The sequence below is a fragment of the Vigna umbellata genome, chromosome 4 (genome assembly GCF_029865625.1).
Source record: "Vigna umbellata cultivar VRB3 chromosome 4, Vumbellata_1.0, whole genome shotgun sequence".
Classification (NCBI taxonomy): domain Eukaryota; kingdom Viridiplantae; phylum Streptophyta; class Magnoliopsida; order Fabales; family Fabaceae; genus Vigna; species Vigna umbellata.
Genome location: NC_142168.1, coordinates 41,235,814 through 41,257,883, shown reverse-complemented (window position 1 = coordinate 41,257,883; position 22,070 = coordinate 41,235,814). Strand labels below are relative to the sequence as shown.

The window sequence follows — 22,070 nt, the reverse complement described above, 5'->3', positions numbered from 1 at the left end:
TCAAGCCTCTATAAGGCGTTGTACATCACAAAGATGGAATCGAAGTGTCGCCACATTAAACTAGATTATGGTGGGAAGAGGCTTCTTGAAAAAGAAAAAGAAGCAACATCTAAAGCTCAACAGTCTCTAACAACGTCTAGTGTAATTGCGTCTAGTGAACACTTTGCACCTTTTATGCAAATGATCTTAGCATCCAAGGGTGGAGTGTCTACTAAGTGCCCTCGACCTGTAGCTTCAAAACAAAAAAAGGCAAAGAAGCTAAAGAAACCTTCTTCCACCATGGAGCGTCCTGAAGAGAAATCAAACTCTGATAATTGACTTGCCACTAAACAACTCTAGTCTTTCTCCCAAATGTCCAAGAAACACTCCCAAGCGTCTAAGGAAGCGACTGTTGTTGAGCCTCCTCCCAAAAGGAAATGTATAGTCATTACATGTTATTCTCAAATAGAGTCTAAAGATATGTCCTCAAGCACTCCTCTGATAGCATCTATTATTCCAATAAGCTCAAACGATGACCAGTACCAACTGCCTCCTCCTCAACCTTCACCTATATTTGATAAAAAAATGAGCTAGAACTTGTAGAACTTGTTAGAGTCCCTAAGTTGATAAAAAAAATGAGCTAGAACTTGTAGAACTAAATTTTGGTCTCTAAAGAGAGGTTTTAATTATTTTTAAGTTAAACTCTGGTTGTAAAACAGTTAAGAACTAGTTTAAGTTGGATGATACAAATATGTTTAGGTTCGTTTTAGTTTAGAATACAACCTATGAGTGTTAGAAGTTGGGAAAGATGCATAGGATAAGTCATGAGGGGTTGAAGGGTGCAAATTATTCAGTTTTGGTGCTGTAGAATTATACAATCTAGCTGAGCGAGTGTATCCATTGAGCGAGCAGAACACTTGTAGCTGAGCGAATGCAATCGCTGAGTGAGTGTAGTCACTGAGTGAGTGTAGTCACTGAGTGAGTGTAGTCACTGAGCGAGTATAACTCACTATTTTGTATTCGTAGAGCGAGTCATGGTTGTTGAGCGAGTGACCTGTCAGACACTTTTAGCTAAGCGAACAGATTTGGTGGTTGAGCGAAAATATCATATTTTCAACTAAGTTTTTATATACTCCTTAAGGTGTATTCAATGTATGTGATTGTTTGAATGATTGGTTTATAATACTTATTGTAAAGTATGAATTGATTTATAATTTGAATTGGAAACAAGGTTATGTATATGATTATGTATGTTATATAATGATGATCAATTTTGTGTTCTTTTCTCTTATTTTCTTAATAAAAGATAATTACATTGATACTTTAAGGTGTGATTGATATATTATGCTATGTGAAAGTGAAGGATATGTGTATATGGTTTCAAATGGATTCAATGTAAAGGTGAAGTGATATCAATGGTTTCAAAGTTATGAAAATGAGTTCGAAGGAGGAACTTTTTGGTGGTGGTTTCAAGTATTGATAGTATGAATGATCGAAGTTAAGCTAGGGTTTATTCTGACATTCTAATGATCATCCATGCTCAAGTAGAGAGTGAAGAGTCATGTCGTGAGAATAGTAGGAGGTTCGATCCTGAGGGGCCTTTCTCCATTTGGCAAAGGGGCGTTTGAGGACTAACATTGTGTGTGGTATGGTGAAACTCATTGGCAATGACTCTGTAGAGCAGTAGAGACCACCACAAGTGCAGGAACCTCTGTAACTCGACATTCCATACAATATCCGGATAGTCAGTTTAGGTCTTTGTATATTAAGATGTTTGGGTTGATGTATGTGATATAAATGATTTGTGTATGCTATGTTATAAAGGTGATATGATTTGTCTTGTATTCAGGTTATCCTTGCTTTTGTGTTGTTCTTCTCTTTTGCAATGATCACCTAATTGGTATGAGTTTAAGAAAAACTCTTTACAATTGCTCTAGCGAGTGGTGAGGGTGAAGTAGATGTGTAGTTAGATGGATCTACAGAAGTAGATATCTTTCTTGTGAAATGTTTGTTTTACCTAGTTATTCTTTTAACATTTATGTTATGTTTCATTGTGATAGTTTCATACTATTAAACTGAGATGTTACATATTTTCAAATAATAAAAACTAAAAGTTGGTTTATAAATAATATAACTTACAAAATAAAAAAGCAAGAGTAAATTACAAATCCATTTCCATTATTATTTATTATAAAATATTTCTAATATTATTTTGCTTAATAATAAAAAAAACATTGAATTCATGATTCAAATCATACAATACAGGATCAGAACCTTGTTCCCTCCAATCAAGAAACAAATTAACTCCTTAATAAAGCTCATTAAGGACAAATAAGGCAAAGCTTTAGATATGTAATCAATAATCAAATAACTTATATTATTTTATTAATTTTATTAATATGTCTTAAAAAATTATGATTAAGAGTAAAGCAAGTATGAATAAAGAAAAATAAATATATTTTTTGTTATATAATATTTTTTAATTAAAAAACATGTTTTTACCTACTTTTTATTTTCTTAATTAGTGCTGTTCAACTCTGTACTGTTGGCATTTTTGTCATTGAGCTGTGTAATATAATACATTATGACTTATGTCATGAAAGAAAAATAATATGGTTTATCACTTTATGTCAAAATAAAATTATTGGTAACATTCATGTAAAACATCCGACAAAATTTAAATTTAAAAAACGTGACAAAGCAAAGTTTCTCTTACTTGTATTTTCCTGTTCCCTGGATCACCCATTTTATGTGAACCAAACAACTCACAAAGGGTTTTTGGGTTCTTCGCCTTCTACCTTTCCCCAATTCAGGAACCCCAAAACCCTAGATCGAACGCTGCCACCACTATTTGGTGGTGGAAAAAATCCGTTCTCTGTTTCGGAAGTTTGAATATTCTCATTTTTTTTTCTCGCTGTGACTTCGATTGCAGTTTCTAGGGTTTATTTGTTTCTGATTTGGGGTTTGGTGATGGGAAGCAGAAAGGAAGAAGAGAAGAATGAGAAAATTATCAGAGGTCTCATGAAGCTTCCCCCAAATCGAAGATGTATCAACTGCAACAGCTTGGTAAATTCAACTCCTGTATTTGAATTTGGTTTTCGTTTTTCTCCTTGCTTTAGTGAAACTGTGTTGTAGTTTCTTAAGTTTTGGGCTTTGGCTTTTATGATTAATTTGAAGTTGAACAAGTCTTAAGCCTTTCAGTTGAAGTGGGAATGGTTGTTGAGAACTTAGAAGGATTGGACAAGTTACCAGAATGATGTTTATATGATGTTTTACTCTTTTGCTACAGAGTAGTTGAGAAAATAACTTGTGAACCATTTTTGTCATTGTTATGTGATGGTTTCTAGCTAATGCATCTCCCGTCACTTTTACAGGGACCACAATATGTATGTACAAGTTTTTGGACTTTCATTTGCATGACATGCAGTGGAATACAGTGAGTTCCTTTTCACTTTATTATCTTGTTTATGTTTCTTCCTTTGGTTTCCTTGTCAGTCCTCAATGATTGAAGGAGATGGGATTTTGATTCAGAAAAAAAAAAAATTGAGGCTTGGTGTCAAGTTTAGGCTAATTTTTTATATGTACTTTTAAGTCAGAACATGAATGTCATTGAATGTTAGATACTCTTGTGGTGGAAAATAATCATGAAAGTGCATTATTCCGCTAACTACACTAATTTCTTTCTGTTTTTTTAATAAAAAGAAACTGTGTCCTGCAGTACTTCATAATAATTTGAGAAAATATTTAATTCCATAATGGTCTTCTTATAAATTTGTGCTTTACTTTTGAACATTTTAACATGGGTTGAAATCATAGAAAAAGTGAAAGCCTTGTATGTTTAGTATATTAAACTATGTTCATATAATATGAATTAATCTTATAATCAATATTAAGCTTTGTTTGCGTCTAGAATAGTGATCGGTTATGCTTTATAATATAATCAATTTTGTATTCCTTTTAATGTTTTTCTTGGTGTCAAATTCATCTAGTTAGAAAGGGCATGTTTGTGATTGTTGTTGTAGTAATTCTACATATTGCATTATTCTCAAAATCACCTGATTATTTTTATGTCATGCAGTCGTGAGTTTACTCATCGTGTGAAGTCTGTCTCAATGGCAAAGTTCACTTCGCAAGAAGTCGATGCTCTTCAAATTGGGGGTAACCAGGTAAAAGGGTGAATTTTCTTCTTTTCGACTTTGAAATGTGCCTATGTTTCATTGTTGAAATAAGATTTCACTGTGGCTCTTTAACTTAGCGTGCAAGGGAAATATACTTGAAAAATTGGGACTTCCAAAGGCAGCGGTTGCCAGATAACAGGTATAATTATTGCATGGTTTGCTGTTAAAGCTATTTAAGTAACCTTTGATGTACCCCTATTAATATGTTTTACTTATTGTGTATTATGATCTCATGCTTTTTGCAGCAATGTTGATAAAGTAAGGGAATTTATAAAGAGTGTATATGTGGATGGAAGATATGCTGCAGTGAAGTCTTCAGAAAAGCCCCCAAGAGATGCACAGGCAATATATACTTAAATACTGTTTTTTTTTCTAGAGAGTAGCATTGCTTATTCTTCCCCTGCATTTCTCGAAATATTTTTGTGGTTTATGATAGTTTTTGGGCTTTCCTTGTTCTAAATATATAATAATAATAAATTATAAATTATAATAATATTATTATTATAATTGTTCTATTCAATTCATTTTGCAGAAATAAAAAAATGAAGATGATCAATCACACTGATCTTTTTCTTACTATTATGCATATAATTATTTAATGAAACTTAAATTTGTCAATGTAATGAAGTATATGGTGCCTTAGCAATTACTAAGGTAAACAGCTTTACATAATTAATTGCATTAACTATCCTTGTAGTCCAAGTTAATTTAATCCTTTGGTTAATTTCTGAACATTTATATTTGCAATTAACTGTAGAGCCCTGGAATTCATGAAGATGAGGTTAGGCGTGCTAGTTCTTATCATTCATATTCTCAAAGTCCTCCATATGATTATCAGTATGAGGATCGGAAGTATGGAAAACAAGCAGCTGCACTCACCAGGAAGCCTGGTTCAGATAAAGCTCGATATGAAGGGAAAATATCTAGTATTATCTACAGTCCTGGCCGCTTCAGTGATCATGCATATGATGACAGATTTGCAAATGAAGGATCTGGTCCAAGAATTTCTGACTTTTCTGTTTTTAGTGGTGGCGAACAATTCAAATCTGATGTTCAGTCACCCAATTCCTATAAAGATATTAAGATTAGCAGTCCATCCTATCAAAGGCGCTCTGGTTCCAGTTCGAGTGAAGATGTGTGGTACCACGCAAGAAATGCATCTCTGGAAACTAATGTCAATGCCAAGAGAGATGGAAATGGATTTCGTCCTCCACAGGTATCAGACAATTGGAATATTCTGTTCCTATATGAATAAAAAACATATTTTGCTTGCAAGCTGTTTCTAGTTTATAATGAAAATTATTATCATGTAAAATTATGTATCTAAAGTTATTTTTATTTTTGTCAAGGAATAATAAAAATATTACTAGTGAAGCATTACATTTTGGGATTTGTGGAGATAATCAGATCAACTTTTCAGGGCAGCAGGATAACAAATCTGGTACAGAGAGAAAATTGAGTCCAAGTGTCTTATTAAGAATGGATTTTTTGATTGGTCAGCACCATTCAGAGATGTATTAAAATGTTGAGATATGGTGTTTTCCATTACTACCTCTTGTTTAACTCCAAACATCCAAATATCACCTTTCTAAAATAACCATGAGCTTAGCATGAGTATTCTTCAAACCCAGGTTTTATATAGCAGACACAGAGCAATTTAGTTTAGCTGCGGTAGAAGACCAAATAGCTGGCTGCGTTACTGAAACATTGTGGTGCTATAGAGGTGCAGTTCTGAACAGAGACGTTAGGGATTTTTTTTTTGGCTATTTTTGGGATTTTAATTTCAAAATTGAAATCTGTAGATCTAGTAATACTGAAAATAATAAACTAATATCAGGTTTGAATTTAGTAATATTGGGCAGTTTTTATCACTTTTGAGAACTAATGTGTATTGTGTACTTTATATGAACTATAAACAAATTCAAAATAATAGTTATGCCATTGGATGCTATCTTACTAAAGCATTTCTAGGCTGACCACTACACTCTGTTATCAGGGATTTAAAACATAGATTCAAACTACTTGTTGAATATTCTCTGTTAACGATCGTGTTTATTGCACTTTCCAAGTCCTTGTTTCTGTAGAAAGCTGATTGGGTGTTTTCTCTTTGCATGATATTAATTTGCACTCATACCTCAGATAACTGCATCAGAACAATCAGGAGACAACAAAATTTCATCCTTGAGATCTTATAATTCTGGCAGTTTAGTTGATTTTTTCTCTGAACCAGTTCAACCTTCAGAACCACTTCAGAATAAAGCATTTGGCATCCCACGACCACCTGGTCCTACAAGATCTGTTAGCATGGACCTCTCCAAGGCATCATTTGAATCAGCAGCAGCGGCATCTCAAGCTCCAACAGTGGATCTGTTTCAATCATCCTTTTCATCTGCAGTTCCATTTTTCAATGACAATCAACTTCCTCAAGCATCCCAACCTGCATCCATTGAATTTTTTGCGGATCTCTCTGAGAAGCCTTCCACTGTAAACTCAAATGAAAAGGCACTGGATTTATCTGTCCCTAAAAATGAAGGATGGGCAACTTTTGACATGCCTCAGAGCACCTCATCCACTGCACAAATGGAAATTCCAGCTACTGTACCCTTAAGTGCTAAATCTTTACAAGAAAGATTTGATCCGTTTTCCACTTCAAATGCAAACACACAATGGCCATCTTTTGAATTTTCAAGTGGCAGTATACATTCTTCACTTACATCTAATTTATGGAATGATGGTGTGTGGAATAGTGAAGAACAAGTTTCCGCTATATCAGCAAACACTCAAGTAAGTACAAGAGTTTTTGGTCAATGGCTGGTTTTGGATTCTTATGAAGGAAATTTGTTTCCCTTGCTTTTTTTTTTTTTTTGTGGAGAAATTTCAAGATATTATAGAATAGATTGAAACTTATTTAAGGTTTTGTATGTTGTGTCTGTTCAGAAATGAATAATTTTATGGACACCGTTGCATTTGTTCCTGGTTGAATTGAAAGATCTCATGGAGTACATTAAAAACTTGTGTAAGGTTTCATGTGTTTTTTGTACTTTGTATAGCCATGGAATGCATTTGAAGATTATGGTGGCCATCATCCTGTGGATGCCCTAAGTCAAGGATTACAATTGCACAATTTTCCCTCAGCTGATAATCAAATTTTGGGATTAAGAGAGTCTGAGGTTGTTATACTTATCCTTAATTACATTATGAGCTTGTAGAATTCACAAGCTCTCCTATTTTATTCACTCACCCACCTTTTCCTTTTTAAAAAATCAGGGGTCCAAAAGTGATGGTGTTAAAGGCATTGTCCCTGTTGATGCATTTGAAAATCATGACATCCCATCGCATGTCAATGATTCAGAATATCCACCATCCATGCTTCCTTCAATGGTTAGTTTTCTTAGGTTGATTGAAAATTTCTTATTTATAAAGTGATAGGTTTTAAAAAATTTTGGTCTTTAATACTCTTTCTTCTTTCAGGGAGACATTGAACCTATTGGAACGAAATGTAAATCAACTAATCCATTTGATTTTCCTGATGAATCTGATGTAGCTCACAACAATATGGTACGTCAAGAACAGTGAATAGCTAGCTGTTTGTCTGTTTAATATTTCTAGTATTACCTCATTAAACTGGTTCCTACATGATATTTCTGCAAAATTTTAACTCATCGGTGATAGTTCCTGTGATCTTTCTCTTCAATGTTCCTAGCATGTGATTTTAACCCTTTCAATCTGGCATTATAACTTGCAGCCTTTCTATCTGGTTCATTTTAATGTTCTGAATTGAAATTTCACCGCACAGCTCAAAAAATCTAAAGGGTTTTAGTTTATCCTTGTTGCATGGATTCCAATACTCTGGTGTTACTGCCTATGGAAAAGATACCAATATGACAATTTGAATCATGAGATGTAGAAGACAGTGAGATTGTGACTTACCTTCGGTCACGTATTATATCTAACACGTCTGGTATTTCAATTTCAGTTTCTTGATATGAGCTCTTTGCAAGATGCACTGCCAGATTCCCTGTTTCCAACCTCCTTCCATAGTGGTATAGCTGAATCTTGGCTTCCCCAAAACACGGTGACCCCTTTTATTTCCTCTTCTGGAGAAGGTAGTGCTTGAAAACATCTAGGGAATATTGAAACATTATTTGTCCAATAAAATATTTTAGTCTTACATACTTTCATTTCTTTACTGTCTTGAATTATCCAGTATGTTTTCTATATCACTCTAGTAAATGCAATTCAAATAATTGTTTCAATGCAATTTTCTTACTGTAATACTATTTTTCATGTGTTGATAATTTGATTTAGGTGGTTTGTCATTCATGGCTGTGCAATCACCAGGTTCTCAAATACAGTAAGTTGAATACAAGATCGTTTCCCCTCTGCGTTTCTTTTTTCATCGTCTTTATTTTTGTATATGTTGGTTGCAAGCTATTGAAATTTATGGGTTTTCTCCTTTTGGATATCATTCTTTCTACCGAGACTGGAAACTTTCTGCATCTGTTTCTTAGCTGTAATTGTAATCTAGTGATATCATTGGTGCACAATCAATTCATCAAAATGACACTTACACTACGAAACTCACAAGGGTATCAGGCAAGTAAATGGTATCTTGGTCTACAAGCTTATGCATTAAACACCCTTTTTGTAGATACGATTGGCCATGCAGCAGTATATAGAATGAATTTCATATAGATCTGAAAGGAAGAGGAAGTTGGCTGCTTGGTGTGATCCACTGAATGAACATCTTTCATTGAGCAACTTGTCTTCAAAGATTATTTATATCCGAAGTTCCATCTTTAATAGATCTGTTGTGCATGTTTCATATATGGTTTTGATACAGTAGTATATTACAATGTTGTCTTTCTTCTAATGTTGTCAAAAGAAGTGGTCTATCGTGTGTATGTATTCATTGACTGAGTTGCACATTTACAGGAACATCCAGACACCAGAACCAGTTGCTTCATTTGGGGGAAATCCTTTTGCATAGGATGACGCCGTTCCTTTCATATAGAAATTTATTGGTAGTAGTTGGGCGTGGAATCATTTAATGCTTTGTGGGAGCAAAAGTGGAGTAGTGCCTTTCATTGTTAGTCCCAGGTATTATTCGGCCCTGATACAGCATTTGCAGTACTGGAATTGAGTGACATTAGATTTCTTGACGTTTATTTGTGATCTGGCTGGGATTGAACTTCACCATTTTAGCGACGATTGAGGGTATTCCACCTTTGTTCATAATTAAAATATAATTGTAAGTATATGAGAGCTTCAGATGGACAACACCTAGCCAATATATGTTTAATGCGGGGTTACGTTTGTTTTTTTTTTCTTGGTTTAATCAGTGTTTCTCTATTTTATTTATAGATGATAGATGATCAATCTATCATTTTTAAAATTATAACGACTTTCCCATTAACTGTGGACGATTTCAAGATTCTAATATTGAATGTTTACAAATTTTTTTAATGTTTTTAAATTTAATCTTTGAAATTTTATTACGTTTATGAAAGAAAAGTCAATGCATAATTGAATTGAATATTTATTACATTGATCGAATAGGATTGAGCTTGTAATTAATTTTAATCAACCACTCACTGTTTTTACTGGGTCATCCATTTACCTTTTAATGATGTCAAAAAGGGGTCGTAAACTCTACCTAATCCATCTAATTTGCTATATGAATTAAAACAACCTCTTGGGATAACTATTTTAACAGGATAAGAGACATGATCCTATAACAAGATTCATGGAGTTTGAAGGTCGTGTAATCAATTGTCCGCCTATGTTTTAATGCTTAAAGTATGATTACTAGAACAAGAGGATGCTTTATTTAGACGTGGTAGAGAAAGGCAATCATATTCTACTAGATTAAAATTGTTGGAACTATGGTATATTTGATGAATCTAACATCTCTCTTGAAGGATTTGAAGATTGAATTTGTTCATGAAGACTTCAATACGATTTTAGGTTATGTTGTGTTGATTAGGATCCGTTTAAGTTTCTCTTTCGTGATTCGATCTTATAATAGCAATTAGAAATGTTTTCAAAATGTATTAGAGTTTGTCTTGGTGATAGGATGTGTTTTAATTGATTAAAAGATGTTTTAATGTGTTAAAAAAATTATATGGGTATATAGAATGATTGCAGAAGGCCTTTTAACCGATTAGATAATATGGTTAATTGATTAGAATCACTTTTAGCCATGAATAGTTATGAACTTTTCATTTTAATATGTAAAACGAATTTTGAATAAATTAAAATTTCTTAAGCTCTATAAAGACTTTGAATTTTTTTTTGTTTTAATGTTAAAATAACGAGCTAACTGATAAATACCACCAGTGAAATTAATATATTAAAATGAAATTTTAATCCATTAAAATAAACAGCTTAAAATCTGAGTAATTCTCTCATTTCAAAATCATTTTACATGAAATAAAAACATAAGTTTTAGGAATCTTTTCTATTGAGAGAGTTCAAAATTGAGCTGAAAACTATTCTTGAAGCTCTCTCTTTGGAAAAATATGGGATCAATATCTGTTTGAAGAGAAAAATAGATCTTCACCTAGTTTATTCTTTTTCACTGTGATTATCTTGTTTCAAGTGATTTTTGTTTTCATTTTTTGTATTCATTTGAGTTCTTAAATTGTCTTTAGATAGGATTTCTAAATTTAGTGTAGTAAGAGTATTATTAGGTGTGAAAACCAATCTTGTAGGGTTCAAGATGTAATTTCATTAGTTGTTTACCTTCAATGTGTTGGTTGGACGTTGTAGAAATTCTTATTTTAGTGTGAGATTAGTTATAGTTGAATATAACTCTAAGAACTAGTATAAAATCAATTGTTTACATATTTTCTCTCTCTTTAGCATTTTCATTCTTGATATTTTTTTTGCATTAAATTAAAGTAACCGATCATATAATTAAGTGGTTTAATAAAGTTATGGTTATGAGTTGTATAAAAACTTACGTCTTTTTTTAAACTCAACTTTTTATATAACAAAAATCATTAGTCAATACCGAGAGAGTTTTGGACTAAAGAATAAATAATTAAATTTACTTTTATCTCTTAAATTTAAGTGAAAATTAGAAATAATTTCTCCTTAAAACTTTGGTCTAATTTAATCTCCAAACTTTAAAAATGTGTGGATTTAGTTTTTTAATTAATTTTGTTAGGTTTATTTGATATTTCAAACGTATTTTATGATAGTATTTGAATCCATCGTTTGATACATTTTTGTTTCAATGCAAAATTTTGTTAAAAAAATAAATCCAAGTGATTCTAAATATGAAAAATTAAATTGGTCAAAAGTTTATGAAATAAACTAATTCTAATTTTTACTAAACATTGAAAAACTAAACATATTTAATAAAAATAAAAATACCATTGTCAAGTTATGTTAGACCCTGCATCATTCTATGCTATGGTACATTCTTTAAAGTGTGTTAAATAGACATGAGACACATTTGTTATCACATTGGAAGGATGAAAAGCAGTAAAAGGAAACAAACTAAGTCTTCTAAATCTTCTGTATGAATTGTTCAAAATTGAAGAAAATGAGAGTATAGATAGAACATTGAAAAGTATGATCTCATTGATGAAATTCTAAGAACTAATCCTACCTGCTAGAGGTCTTAAGAAAAAGAGCTACACAAGTTCAAAATTTCATGTCTAAATGAAAAGATCTTGATCATTGAATCAGAAAATAAGAAAGAAGAAGTCCATCTTGGTCTCATGGAGAACATAATGTCTTATAAACCTTCTGCTGACTTGAATGATGAAGCAAATTTTTTTCATACACATTCTATCATTCAAGCATGTTATGAAGTTATTTCCGATACTTTCAAAATGTCTAGTGGTTTTAACTGTTTTAAAAATGTGCCTAAAGAACTTGAACTTTTAAAAACCAAGTCTTATTAAAAATAAGGATTTTTGTCTTATTAAACCTTGTGTTTGGAATTGTAAGAGGAATTTTAAGATTTTTTAAATTTAAAATGCTTGAAATGTAAATTATTTTTATTTAAATCTTTTATATTTTCAAAATGCTTTATTTCAATAAATTTATTTAAATTTTGAAATTTTTAACTTTCAATTTGTCAGGACCATTAAATTCAGCAGAGAGTGGAAGCCAAGTGTAGGTGAAAGGATTTAGAAGTTTAGAAAGTGAAAGACATGTGTGTGTAGCTGAGTAGCCGATCGGTTTTGATGGTAGTATATAAGTAAAATTTTCAAAACTTCGAGCCACTTTCTGCATGCACATCTTCTCTCCAAACTTCCTGAGTTCTTTTCTCCTCCTTCTCTCTACAATTCCCCTTCTTCTCTCTACAAATTCTCACTTCTTCTTCTTCCGATCATCAATCAGGCAGCGCTGAGTCCTCCTGGTGCCAAGAGTTTCACTTTGCACCGATCTAGACTTCGTTTGAGCTGGTAAGTTCTTCTTCTTCTTCTTCAGTTTGATCTGGTGGTGTCAACCCCAGCAGCTGGGGAGGTTAGGACGACTACTTATTGTGCTAAATGTCCAATAGTGGTTGAAGGTCGTCGGTTCAAAGTGAACCTGATTTGTTTACCTCTTTAAGGTTTAGAGGTAATCTTAGGAATGGATTGGTTAGCTGCCAATCGCATTCTTATAGATTGAGGTGAGAAGAAATTGTTGTTTCCAGATGAAGAGCAAGAAGAGTCGTTAGCAATCGGTCAGTTGAGGCAAGATATAATGAAAGGTGCTAGTTGCTTCTTGATACTATCTCATTTGGAAGTGGTTCAGGGTGAGCAGAGTTTGGACGGTTCGGTTTTGGACGGTTCGGTGTAGTGTAAGCAGAAGGAAGACCGTTCGGTTGTAAATGAATTTCTGGATGTTTTTCCTGAAGAGATACATGGATTGCCTCCTCCTAGAGAAGTGGAATTCTCAATTTATTTGGTGTCAGGAGTAGGGCCAGTATCAATAGCCCCTTATAGAATGGCTCCAGCAGAGCTAGCTGAACTCAAGAAGCAAATTGAAGAGTTGATGGATAAACAATTCATTCGGCCAAGCGTATCATCGTGGGGTGCTCTTGTGCTACTGGTTAAAAAGAAAGATGGAAGTTCTCGACTATGTGTAGATTATAGGCAGCTGAACAAGTTGACAATTAAGAATAAGTACCCTTTACCAAGGATTGATGATTTGTTGGATCAATTATATGGGGCTACTGTGTTTTCCAAGATAGATTTGAGGTCTGGATATCATCAGATTTTGGTTAAGGAAGAAGATGTGCAGAAGACAGCCTTCCGGTCTCGGTATGGTCATTATGAGTATGTGAGTATGTAGTAATGTCGTTCGGTGTTACTAATGCTACAGCTATATTCATGGATTACATGAACCATATGTTCAGACCATTCTTAGATAAATTCGTTGTCATCTTTATAGATGACATACTTATTTATTCTAAAATTGATGAAGAACATGAGGATCACCTTAGGACAGTGCTCGGTGTGTTGAGGGAGAAAAAGCTTTATGCTAAAATGTCTAAGTGTGACTTCTGGATGGAAGAGGTGCAATTCTTAGGGCATGTAATATCAACAGGCGGTATCTCTATGGATCCTGCAAAAGTACAGGCTGTGCTTCAATGGGAGAAACCCCGTTCAGTCACTAAGATCAAGAGTTTTGTGGGATTAGCGGGCTACTATAGGCGGTTCATTGAAGGATTCTCTAAGATAGTAGCACCATTAACTCAATTGACAAGAAAAGATCAACCTTTTGCCTGGACTGATTGGTGTGAAGCTAATTTTCAAGAGTTAAAGCAAAAGTTGACAAGTGCTCCAGTATCAGTTATTCCTGACACGAGTAGGCCCTTTGGAGTATTTTGTGATGCCTCTTATCAAGGTTTGGGTTGTGTACTGTTGCAAGAAGGGAAGGTGGTTGCGTATGCTTCAAGGCAACTTAAAACTCATGAGAAGAATTATCCAACTCATGATCTGGAGTTGGCAGCAGTAGTATTTGCCTTAAAGATATGGAGGCATTATCTTTATGGTGCATAGTTCGAAGTATTCAGTGATCATAAAAGTCTTAAGTACCTATTTGATCAGAAGGAACTGAATATGAGGCAGAGAAGGTGGATGGAATTTTTGAAAGATTATGAGTTTGAGTTGTTATACCACCCAGGAAAGGCTAATGTTGTAGCTGATGCATTGAGCAAAAAAGCTATTCATGTTTCTGCCATGATGGTGCGAGAGCTGAAGTTGGTTGAGAGTTTTAGAGACTTAAGACTGCATTGTGAGTTGGAACCGAGTGGTTTAAAGTGTTGCAGTCTTAAGTTGGCAAGTAGCTTGTTAGAACGAATCCAAGAAATGCAGTCGACTGATGCTGAACTACAAAAGAACAGGGAGTTGATCGGTTCTGAGCAAGGAAAAGATTTCAAGATAAGGAAGGATGGACTCTTAAGGTTCAGAGATAGAGTTTGTGTACCTAATGATGGTGAGTTGAAGAGAATGATCCTTGAGGAAGGACATCAAAGTCGTTTTAGCATGCATCCAGGCATGACTAAAATGTATCAGGACCTCAAGGAGTCATTTTGGTGGCCAAGTATGAAGAGTGATGTGGCTCGATTTGTGATGTCATGTTTAACCTGTTAAAGAGCCAAAGTGGAACATCAAATACCGGGCGATTTACTATAGCAACTGGAAATTCCTAAGTGGAAGTGGGATAACATTGCTATGGATTTTGTTACCTACTTACCCCGAACGGTCAGAAATCATGATGCTATTTGGGTGATAGTGGATCGGTTAACTAAAAGTGCTCATTTCCTTGTTGTTAATTTGAAGATATCAATGACCAAGTTGGCTCAACTCTACATCGTGGTTCGGTTACATGGGGTGTCATCCAGTATTATCTCCGATAGGGATCCTCGGTTTACGTCTCGATTTTGGCAGTCTTTGCAAAGTGAGATGGGCAGTCGGTTGCAATTGAGTTTGGCCTATCACCCTCAAACGGATGGTCAGTCAGAGAGGACGATCCAAACACTTGAGGATTTTTTGAGAACGTGTGTCTTGGATCATTTGGGAGTTTGGGATGAAGTATTGCCTTTGATAGAATTCACCTACAATAATAGTTTTCAGACCAGCATTGGAATGGCACCGTTTGAAGCTTTGTATGGAAGAAAGTGTAGAACTCCTCTTTGTTGGTTTCAAGAAGGAGAATCAGTGTTGACCAGGTCAGAATTAGTACAACAGACGACTGAGAAAGTGAAATTAATTCAAGAAAGGTTAAGAGCGTTTCAGAGTAGGCTGAAGTCCTATGCCGATCGTAGAAGAAGACCTTTAGAGTTTGCTGTTGGAGATCACGTCTTCCTTAGATTAAATCCTACTACGGGCGTTGGAAGAGTCGTTCGGTCTAAGAAGCTATCTCCTAAATCTATTGGACCCTATCAAATTTTAAGGCGTATAGGACCAGTTGCTTATGAAATAGCCTTGCCTCCTCAACTAGCCAACCTTCACTCGGTTTTCCATGTATCACAACTCAGAAAGTATGTACCGGATCCTTCTCACGTATTGGAAGTGGATGATATTCAAGTACGAGAAGACCGTTTGGTTGAGATGCAGCCAGTCAATATTGCTGAGAGCCTAACCAAGAATCTTAGAGGAAAATCCATCAGTTTAGTTAAGGTGATTTGGGACAGGAGAACAGGTGACTTCACCTGGAAAGTGGAAGATGTCATGAAGGAATTGCACTCTCACTTGTTCTCTGGTAAGTTCAATTTTCGAGGACGAAAATTTTTGTTGTTAGGGAGAATGTCATGACCATTAAATTCAGCAGAGAGTGGAAGCCAGGCATAAGTGTAAGGATTTAGAAATTTAGAAAGTAGAAGACAGGTGTGTGTAGCTGAGTGGCCGATCGGTTTTTGACGGTAGTATATAAGTAAATTTTTCAAAACTTCAAGCCACTTTCTGCATCGACCTCTTCTCTCCAAACTTCCTAACCTCTTTTCTCCTCCTTCTCTCTACAATTCTCCTTCTTTTCTCTACAAATTATCACTTCTTCTTCTTCCGATCATCAATCAGGCAGCGCTGAGTCCTCTTGGTGCCAAGAGTTTCACTTTGCACCGATCTAGACTTCGTTTGAGCTGGTAAGTTCTTCTTCTTCTTCTTAGAAATTCTGTTTTCTGGCAAATGCAAGCCAAGTTTCTGGTTGCCTGTGTTTATCATCTTCTTATCTTAAAATTCTGATCACATTTCTGGTCTTGTGGTTGGTCTATTTTTCATCAATCGATGAACCTCAAGTTTCTAAGATTTTTGGTGGTGAGCGAGTTTCCGCACTGAGAGTTTTCTAATTAAGAGGTAAGGGAAGCTAGTAATTTAATTATGTTTTTTTGTATCAGGAATTTCTGTTTGAACATTTGCATGTATGAATAATTTTATGTTTGATTGAATTGTATTCAAATTCTGAGTTTGGCCGAGACTTGTGAACTGATTTGGAGTTTTCTGCAGTAGAGTGTTCGGTCTTTTCTGGTTTTGAGAAAGAAAGTATGTGAAAATGTGAGTTGGGGGTCAATGTGAAATAGGTTTAGTGGGATAGGTTTAAAATAACTTATGAATCAAGTTTGGAGGTTTAGAAGTTAAGAAAAATATCCTATTTTGATCTAGGGAGTTCGGTTATTAGGCTTAGCTTATCTTTTGTAAACCGATCGATTTATACAGGGTGTATTATAACCGTTCGGTATGTGATGATTTGTATAAACCTAGTAGTAGAACTGTTTGGTTTATTTCCTATGTTTTGTTTTAGACTTATGATACTCTGTAAAGTTTTTAGTTTTATAGTTATTTTTGGATAACTGTAGTGTTAAATACTTTACTAACTCTTGGAGAACTGATTTATCATATTGTTATATGTGATTAATCTATGATATAGTATTATGTTACATTTTGGGATGTTACACAATTTAGATAAACTAATATGATTGTTACTATATTATATTTTTGAATGTACCGAGAGATAAATTATACAAGTTTTGACTTTTATGAATTATCATAACATTACTAATTTTAAATAAAAAAATAATTTTTTTGATTCAATATTTAAGTTATAAATATTATTACAAATATTTATGCCAATTTTTTGTCAAAAATAAAAATTGATAAAAAAAAATATAAATCATTTATATTTTAGTATATTTTTTAAAAATATTTAATACGTTGATTTTTATTTATATAAATAAAATATCAAACAATATTAAATTAATATAAAACTTTATATGCGTAATAATAATAGAAAAAACTAATGTTAGTTTAATACAAAGTTTTCTTATTGCGATGAGTGGCCAACATTTAGTAGATGTGGTTATTTTAAGATGAGATTGCTTAAAAGAAATTACTTAAATATTTTTAACAATACATCATCACATTTTAGAATGGTCTTTTAGACAAGAAATACATAAAAAAGAGGGTGATTATATAGCATATATCAGTTGATAAACTTGTAAACAGTGTTAATACAAATATAACATAAATATTTGGAGTTAGAGATAAATAGAGAAAGCGTTAAATTATTGTAACAAATGTAATAATTTATTAGATAATAAATGTGTATAAATAATGGATAATAGTATTAACATAACTCATCATCTTTTAATCATGTTAAAGTTGATCTAACAGAAAGAATTATATTTAATGTTTTTAGAAAAATATAAGAACCACATTAAGTCAAAAGTTAATAAAGAAAGGGAATTGAATTATTGAAGCAAATATAAAAATAAAATAATTATTAAGCCTAAAATAAATAAATAAAATGCATACCTTATAATTTAATTTATAATATCGTAATGATTTATTCTACGGATTTGGATTAATTCAATCCAATGACCTTAGTATTTCATTAGTACTTTATCATGAACTTAGTTTTTAATAGTATTTAAAGTAATCTCTTCCTAAATTTATTCAATGATTTATAAATATAATTTGAATTCAAGGTGCCTTATAGTTATAAATTTGATAACTTCAAAATTTATTTGTTATATTAAAACATAAGACTAAAACGTAAATAATAAACAACTGTCTAATTTAATTAAATATTGACAGTTTCTTGTAAAATTCTCCAAACATAACTATCTAATTTATTAATAGAAGTAATTGACTGTTAAAAGAAACTGATTTCTCAAATATACTCAAACATAAGTTAACTTTTATCATTTAACTTCCAAAGTAGAAACCATATTTACTTCTATAAAGATCATTACATACACAGTACACATATAGAAGGAAAAAAATCAAATTATAGTGAAAAGTGAATACAATGGTGTTAGATTTGGTTGAATGCTTAATAAGACTATACCATATTAGAATGATTCCTAGGTTATATTGATTGCGAGGTAAAACAAAATGGTCGATTAATGGTGCACACATTTATACATACTCATTATCATTGTCTAGAAAGATGACATTTTGATACTCAATAAATTTTATAAAAGTTAATCTTTTTTAAAAGATCATATTATTTTAAAAAATGGGTTGTTAAGTAATCGGGGAAGAGTAAAAGAAAATCACTTCTTTATCGTGTGTGCATGTTGAAGAAAGTTGTCAATGGAAGTGAAAAGAATACAGAGTTTGGCTCTGAAGCAGCTGAAGGAGGTTCCACCAGAGTTCATTCGTTTACCGAATGAAAGGCCAGAGAACAGCAAAGCAATAGAAGGTGTGAGTGTGCCACTAATCTCACTATCTCAGCCACATAATCTTTTAGTGAAAGAAATAGTCGAAGCTGCATGTGAATGGGGATTCTTTCAAATAACTGACCACAACATATCAGAAACATTGATCAAAAGTTTGAAAGAGGTTGGCGAGGAGTTCTTCGGGCTCCCTCAAGAAGAGAAAGAGGCTTATGCAAATGATCCTTCCAATGGTAAGTTTGAAGGCTATGGCACAAAAATGAGCAAAAACCTTGAAGAAAAGGTGGAGTGGGTTGATTATTTTTTTCATCTGATGTATCCTCCTTCTAAGGTGAACTATCTGATGTGGCCTAAACAACCTTGTTCCTATAGGGAAGTGACAGAAAATTACAGGAAGGAGATGTTAAGGATAACAGAGAAGCTTTTGGAGGTTCTATCAGAAGGGTTAGGGTTGGAGAAGAAGGGTTTGAAGAGTGAGTTGGGAGGTGAATCGATAGAATTAGAAATGAAGATAAATATGTATCCAACATGTCCACAACCACATTTGGCTTTGGGCGTTGAGCCTCACACTGACATGAGTGCCCTTACGTTACTTCTTCCTAACGAAGTTCCAGGTCTGCAAGTTTGGAAGGATGATAACTGGGTTGCAGTCAATTACTTGCATGATGCACTCTTGGTTCTTGTTGGTGATCAATTAGAGGTAAACTATTTATTTATTGATTTTTTTTATCAAATATGATTTTAGTTTTTAAATTTTGATGTAAAATTAGATTTCTTTCTTTTTTGAAATTTTAATATATTTTAGTTTCTAAATTTTTAAAATAAATATATATAATTTTTTTTAGAATACCAGTTCCTTGACACGCCAAAGTGTCAAATCCATTCATTTGACACGATACTATATCAGTAATTTATAGAATGATACAATGTGATTGATTGAACAAAATTATTAATAAAACTCATAGGTTGTCATTTGAATGTCAAAATGAAAAACCTTATCAAAGTATTATTACTTTTTTTTATTCATGTAGACATATCATATGAAATTTTTTCCTATTTTTTCTTTTCTTGTAACTTTTCTATTTTAATTGAAATAATTACTATGGGTTTAAAATATGTTGACTTTATATGAAATTTTAAAACCGGTGTATTTTGAAAATTAATAGAAAACCAATAAAAATATAATAAAGAATTTAGACACATACTTGTGAAGTCTTGGGAGAGTGAATGATAGAGGTGATAAAATCAATGGAACTACTTTGGTGATAGAGAAAAAGTAGTAATTTAAAAAAAAAATTGTTACTAAAGTTCACATATTTTAAAAATAATTTTTTAAAATGTTTTTAGTGTTAACCTTTAATAATGTATTAGTTTAGAGTGACATTAATATGGTTCATTTTAAGTTAATAGGATTGTTATATGTACTCACATTAAATAAAAGGTTTTATTTATTTTTATAATATTGTGACAGGTGTTAAGTAACGGAAAATACAAGAGTGTGGAACATAGAAGCTTGGTGAATAAGGAACGAACGCGGATGTCATGGGCTGTGTTTGTTGTGCCTCCACATGAGACAGTGATAGGACCCATTCCTTCTCTCACAAATTATCAGAATCCACCCAAGTTTTCAACAAAAACCTTCGCTCAGTATCGCTATCGTAAGTTCAATAAGCTTCCCCAGTAACAATTCTAAACCATCTGTCAACAACCACTCAATCACACAATCTCAATTCACAAAAGTTTATCCAAGAATTATCACACAATTTCAAAATAACAAAACTCTATGTAAGAAAACTTTAAAAAATGAATAAGAAAAAAAGTAAAGAAATTTAAAGATTTGAGAAGAAATTTAGTGGCTTTTCACTGGTACGATTCAAACCAAAGAAATAAAAAAAAATCAGTACAAATTGGAGATTATACTAATTACAAAAATAACCGTTTCGGATACGAGGTCGAGTCACTTCAAACTCTTACACAATTTTTCCGATGAAACCGTCTGGTATCTCGCCCGAACCTTCGTCTTTACTTTACCGTCCGGAGGTGTACCTACCAAATGTTCTCGGATGCTAAAGTCGGTGAATTGTCTGTGCAGTAGCTCAATGCAATAGTAATAAATGCACAGTAAATGCGATCACCTACTTCTTACATTTGACTTGTATTTATAGTTTTCGACATGGGTTTGAGATTAGTGAAATCTTAATCACAACCCAATCTCAGCCCAATACCGCTAATCACTAATTACCTTAATTTGTGTAGTAAGTTGGACGTCTTAAATATAGTCGTCCGTTATACGCTTTGTCTTAATCCAATTGCTTTAGCGCGCACCTGTTTGCGTGGGACGTTCGGTCTGTCTTGACACCAAAGTGTTTCTGTGTGATTGTATGATTATGATAGTGTGCACGTCCTTGACTTGAGTCGAGTGTGTCTGCCTTATAGGGTAATGTCATGGCCGGTCAGCCCTCCCAATACAATAACAAATCAAATTTCTTTAAACGAAGAGATGACTTGTAATTTTTATTGGGTTTTCTTTATTGTGATACAATGGAAAAATTTAACTTCAATAGGTTATGACCAACCTAAGAGAACATGACATATTTGAATTCTTAACCATTTTTTTCTAAAATGTGAGTTGGGTTTTATCACAATGGGATATACTTGTCTTCATTTATCTTAAGACATTTTCCTTGACTCTAGCTACACTTTGAGTAAGTCATATACAAATCATGATACTATATTCAACTCAAAACTCGAAAACATAGTTGTCACAATCAGGATCGCAACGGGGATGGCAGACCTTTTAAAAAATAAACGATTTTGTTTTGAAAATAGAGTTTGAGAGTCATCGCCATAGTTTATTTTGGAAAACTACAAAAAAAAATCATAAAATAAGACATGGTCTGTAAAAAGGAGTTTAAGTTCGAGAGTCAGTTACACGTAGGAAAGGGATTAACACCCACTATGCTTGGCCAAAGATAGTACTTATAATTAAACGTACAAATTTGATGTGGTTTTCAAAATGATTATTTTCCCTAAAAGTAACAATATAAGATAACATAAAGGAAACATTTTTTTTTTATTTTTAGGAAACCCAATAAGGATTGACCTTGCTTCTATGTATTCTCATGTGAGAAATCAGGGGTACGTAGTTCTTTTTTAAACTTCTTCATTGAATATAATTTTTTTAGAAAATGATTTGGATTATAGGGAAGTGAACCTAACAAGGATTAACCTTGCTTCTACATATCTCCACTCATGACAAAGAACCAATGATCACATAGTTCTGGCTTGGA

General features: G+C 33.1%; 2 protein-coding genes across 2 annotated transcripts; both read left to right on the top strand.

Moving 5' to 3' along the window:
- Positions 1 to 2,696: 2,696 nt before the first annotated feature.
- Positions 2,697 to 9,495, top strand: ZIGA4 (ARF GAP-like zinc finger-containing protein ZIGA4). Its single transcript, XM_047293074.2, has 13 exons — positions 2,697 to 3,045; positions 3,354 to 3,415; positions 4,058 to 4,145; positions 4,235 to 4,296; positions 4,403 to 4,499; positions 4,915 to 5,373; positions 6,297 to 6,941; positions 7,208 to 7,327; positions 7,425 to 7,538; positions 7,629 to 7,715; positions 8,134 to 8,263; positions 8,466 to 8,511; positions 9,093 to 9,495. Exons 1-13 carry the CDS (start codon positions 2,950 to 2,952, stop codon positions 9,145 to 9,147), a joined length of 2,061 nt encoding a protein of 686 aa, XP_047149030.1. The 5' UTR covers positions 2,697 to 2,949; the 3' UTR covers positions 9,148 to 9,495.
- Positions 9,496 to 18,697: 9,202 nt separating this feature from the next.
- On the top strand, positions 18,698 to 20,464 carry LOC124821209 (flavonol synthase/flavanone 3-hydroxylase-like). Its single transcript, XM_047293072.1, has 2 exons — positions 18,698 to 19,480; positions 20,252 to 20,464. The coding sequence occupies exons 1-2, from the start codon at positions 18,698 to 18,700 to the stop codon at positions 20,462 to 20,464; spliced, it is 996 nt and encodes a 331-aa protein (XP_047149028.1).
- Positions 20,465 to 22,070: the final 1,606 nt, after the last annotated feature.

What these genes read in the sequence shown, in the direction of transcription:
- ZIGA4 (XM_047293074.2), top strand. Translation starts at nt 2,950, where the DNA reads ATGGGAAGCAGAAAGGAAGAAGAGAAGAATGAGAAAATTATCAGAGGT. An exon ending in ATGACATGCAGTGGAATACA is followed by an intron (nt 3,416 to 4,057) that starts GTGAGTTCCTTT and finishes TATGTCATGCAG; the next exon opens with TCGTGAGTTTACTCATCGTG. An exon ending in TCACCAGGTTCTCAAATACA is followed by an intron (nt 8,512 to 9,092) that starts GTAAGTTGAATA and finishes GCACATTTACAG; the next exon opens with GAACATCCAGACACCAGAAC.
- LOC124821209 (XM_047293072.1), top strand. Translation starts at nt 18,698, where the DNA reads ATGGAAGTGAAAAGAATACAGAGTTTGGCTCTGAAGCAGCTGAAGGAG. An exon ending in TTGTTGGTGATCAATTAGAG is followed by an intron (nt 19,481 to 20,251) that starts GTAAACTATTTA and finishes ATATTGTGACAG; the next exon opens with GTGTTAAGTAACGGAAAATA.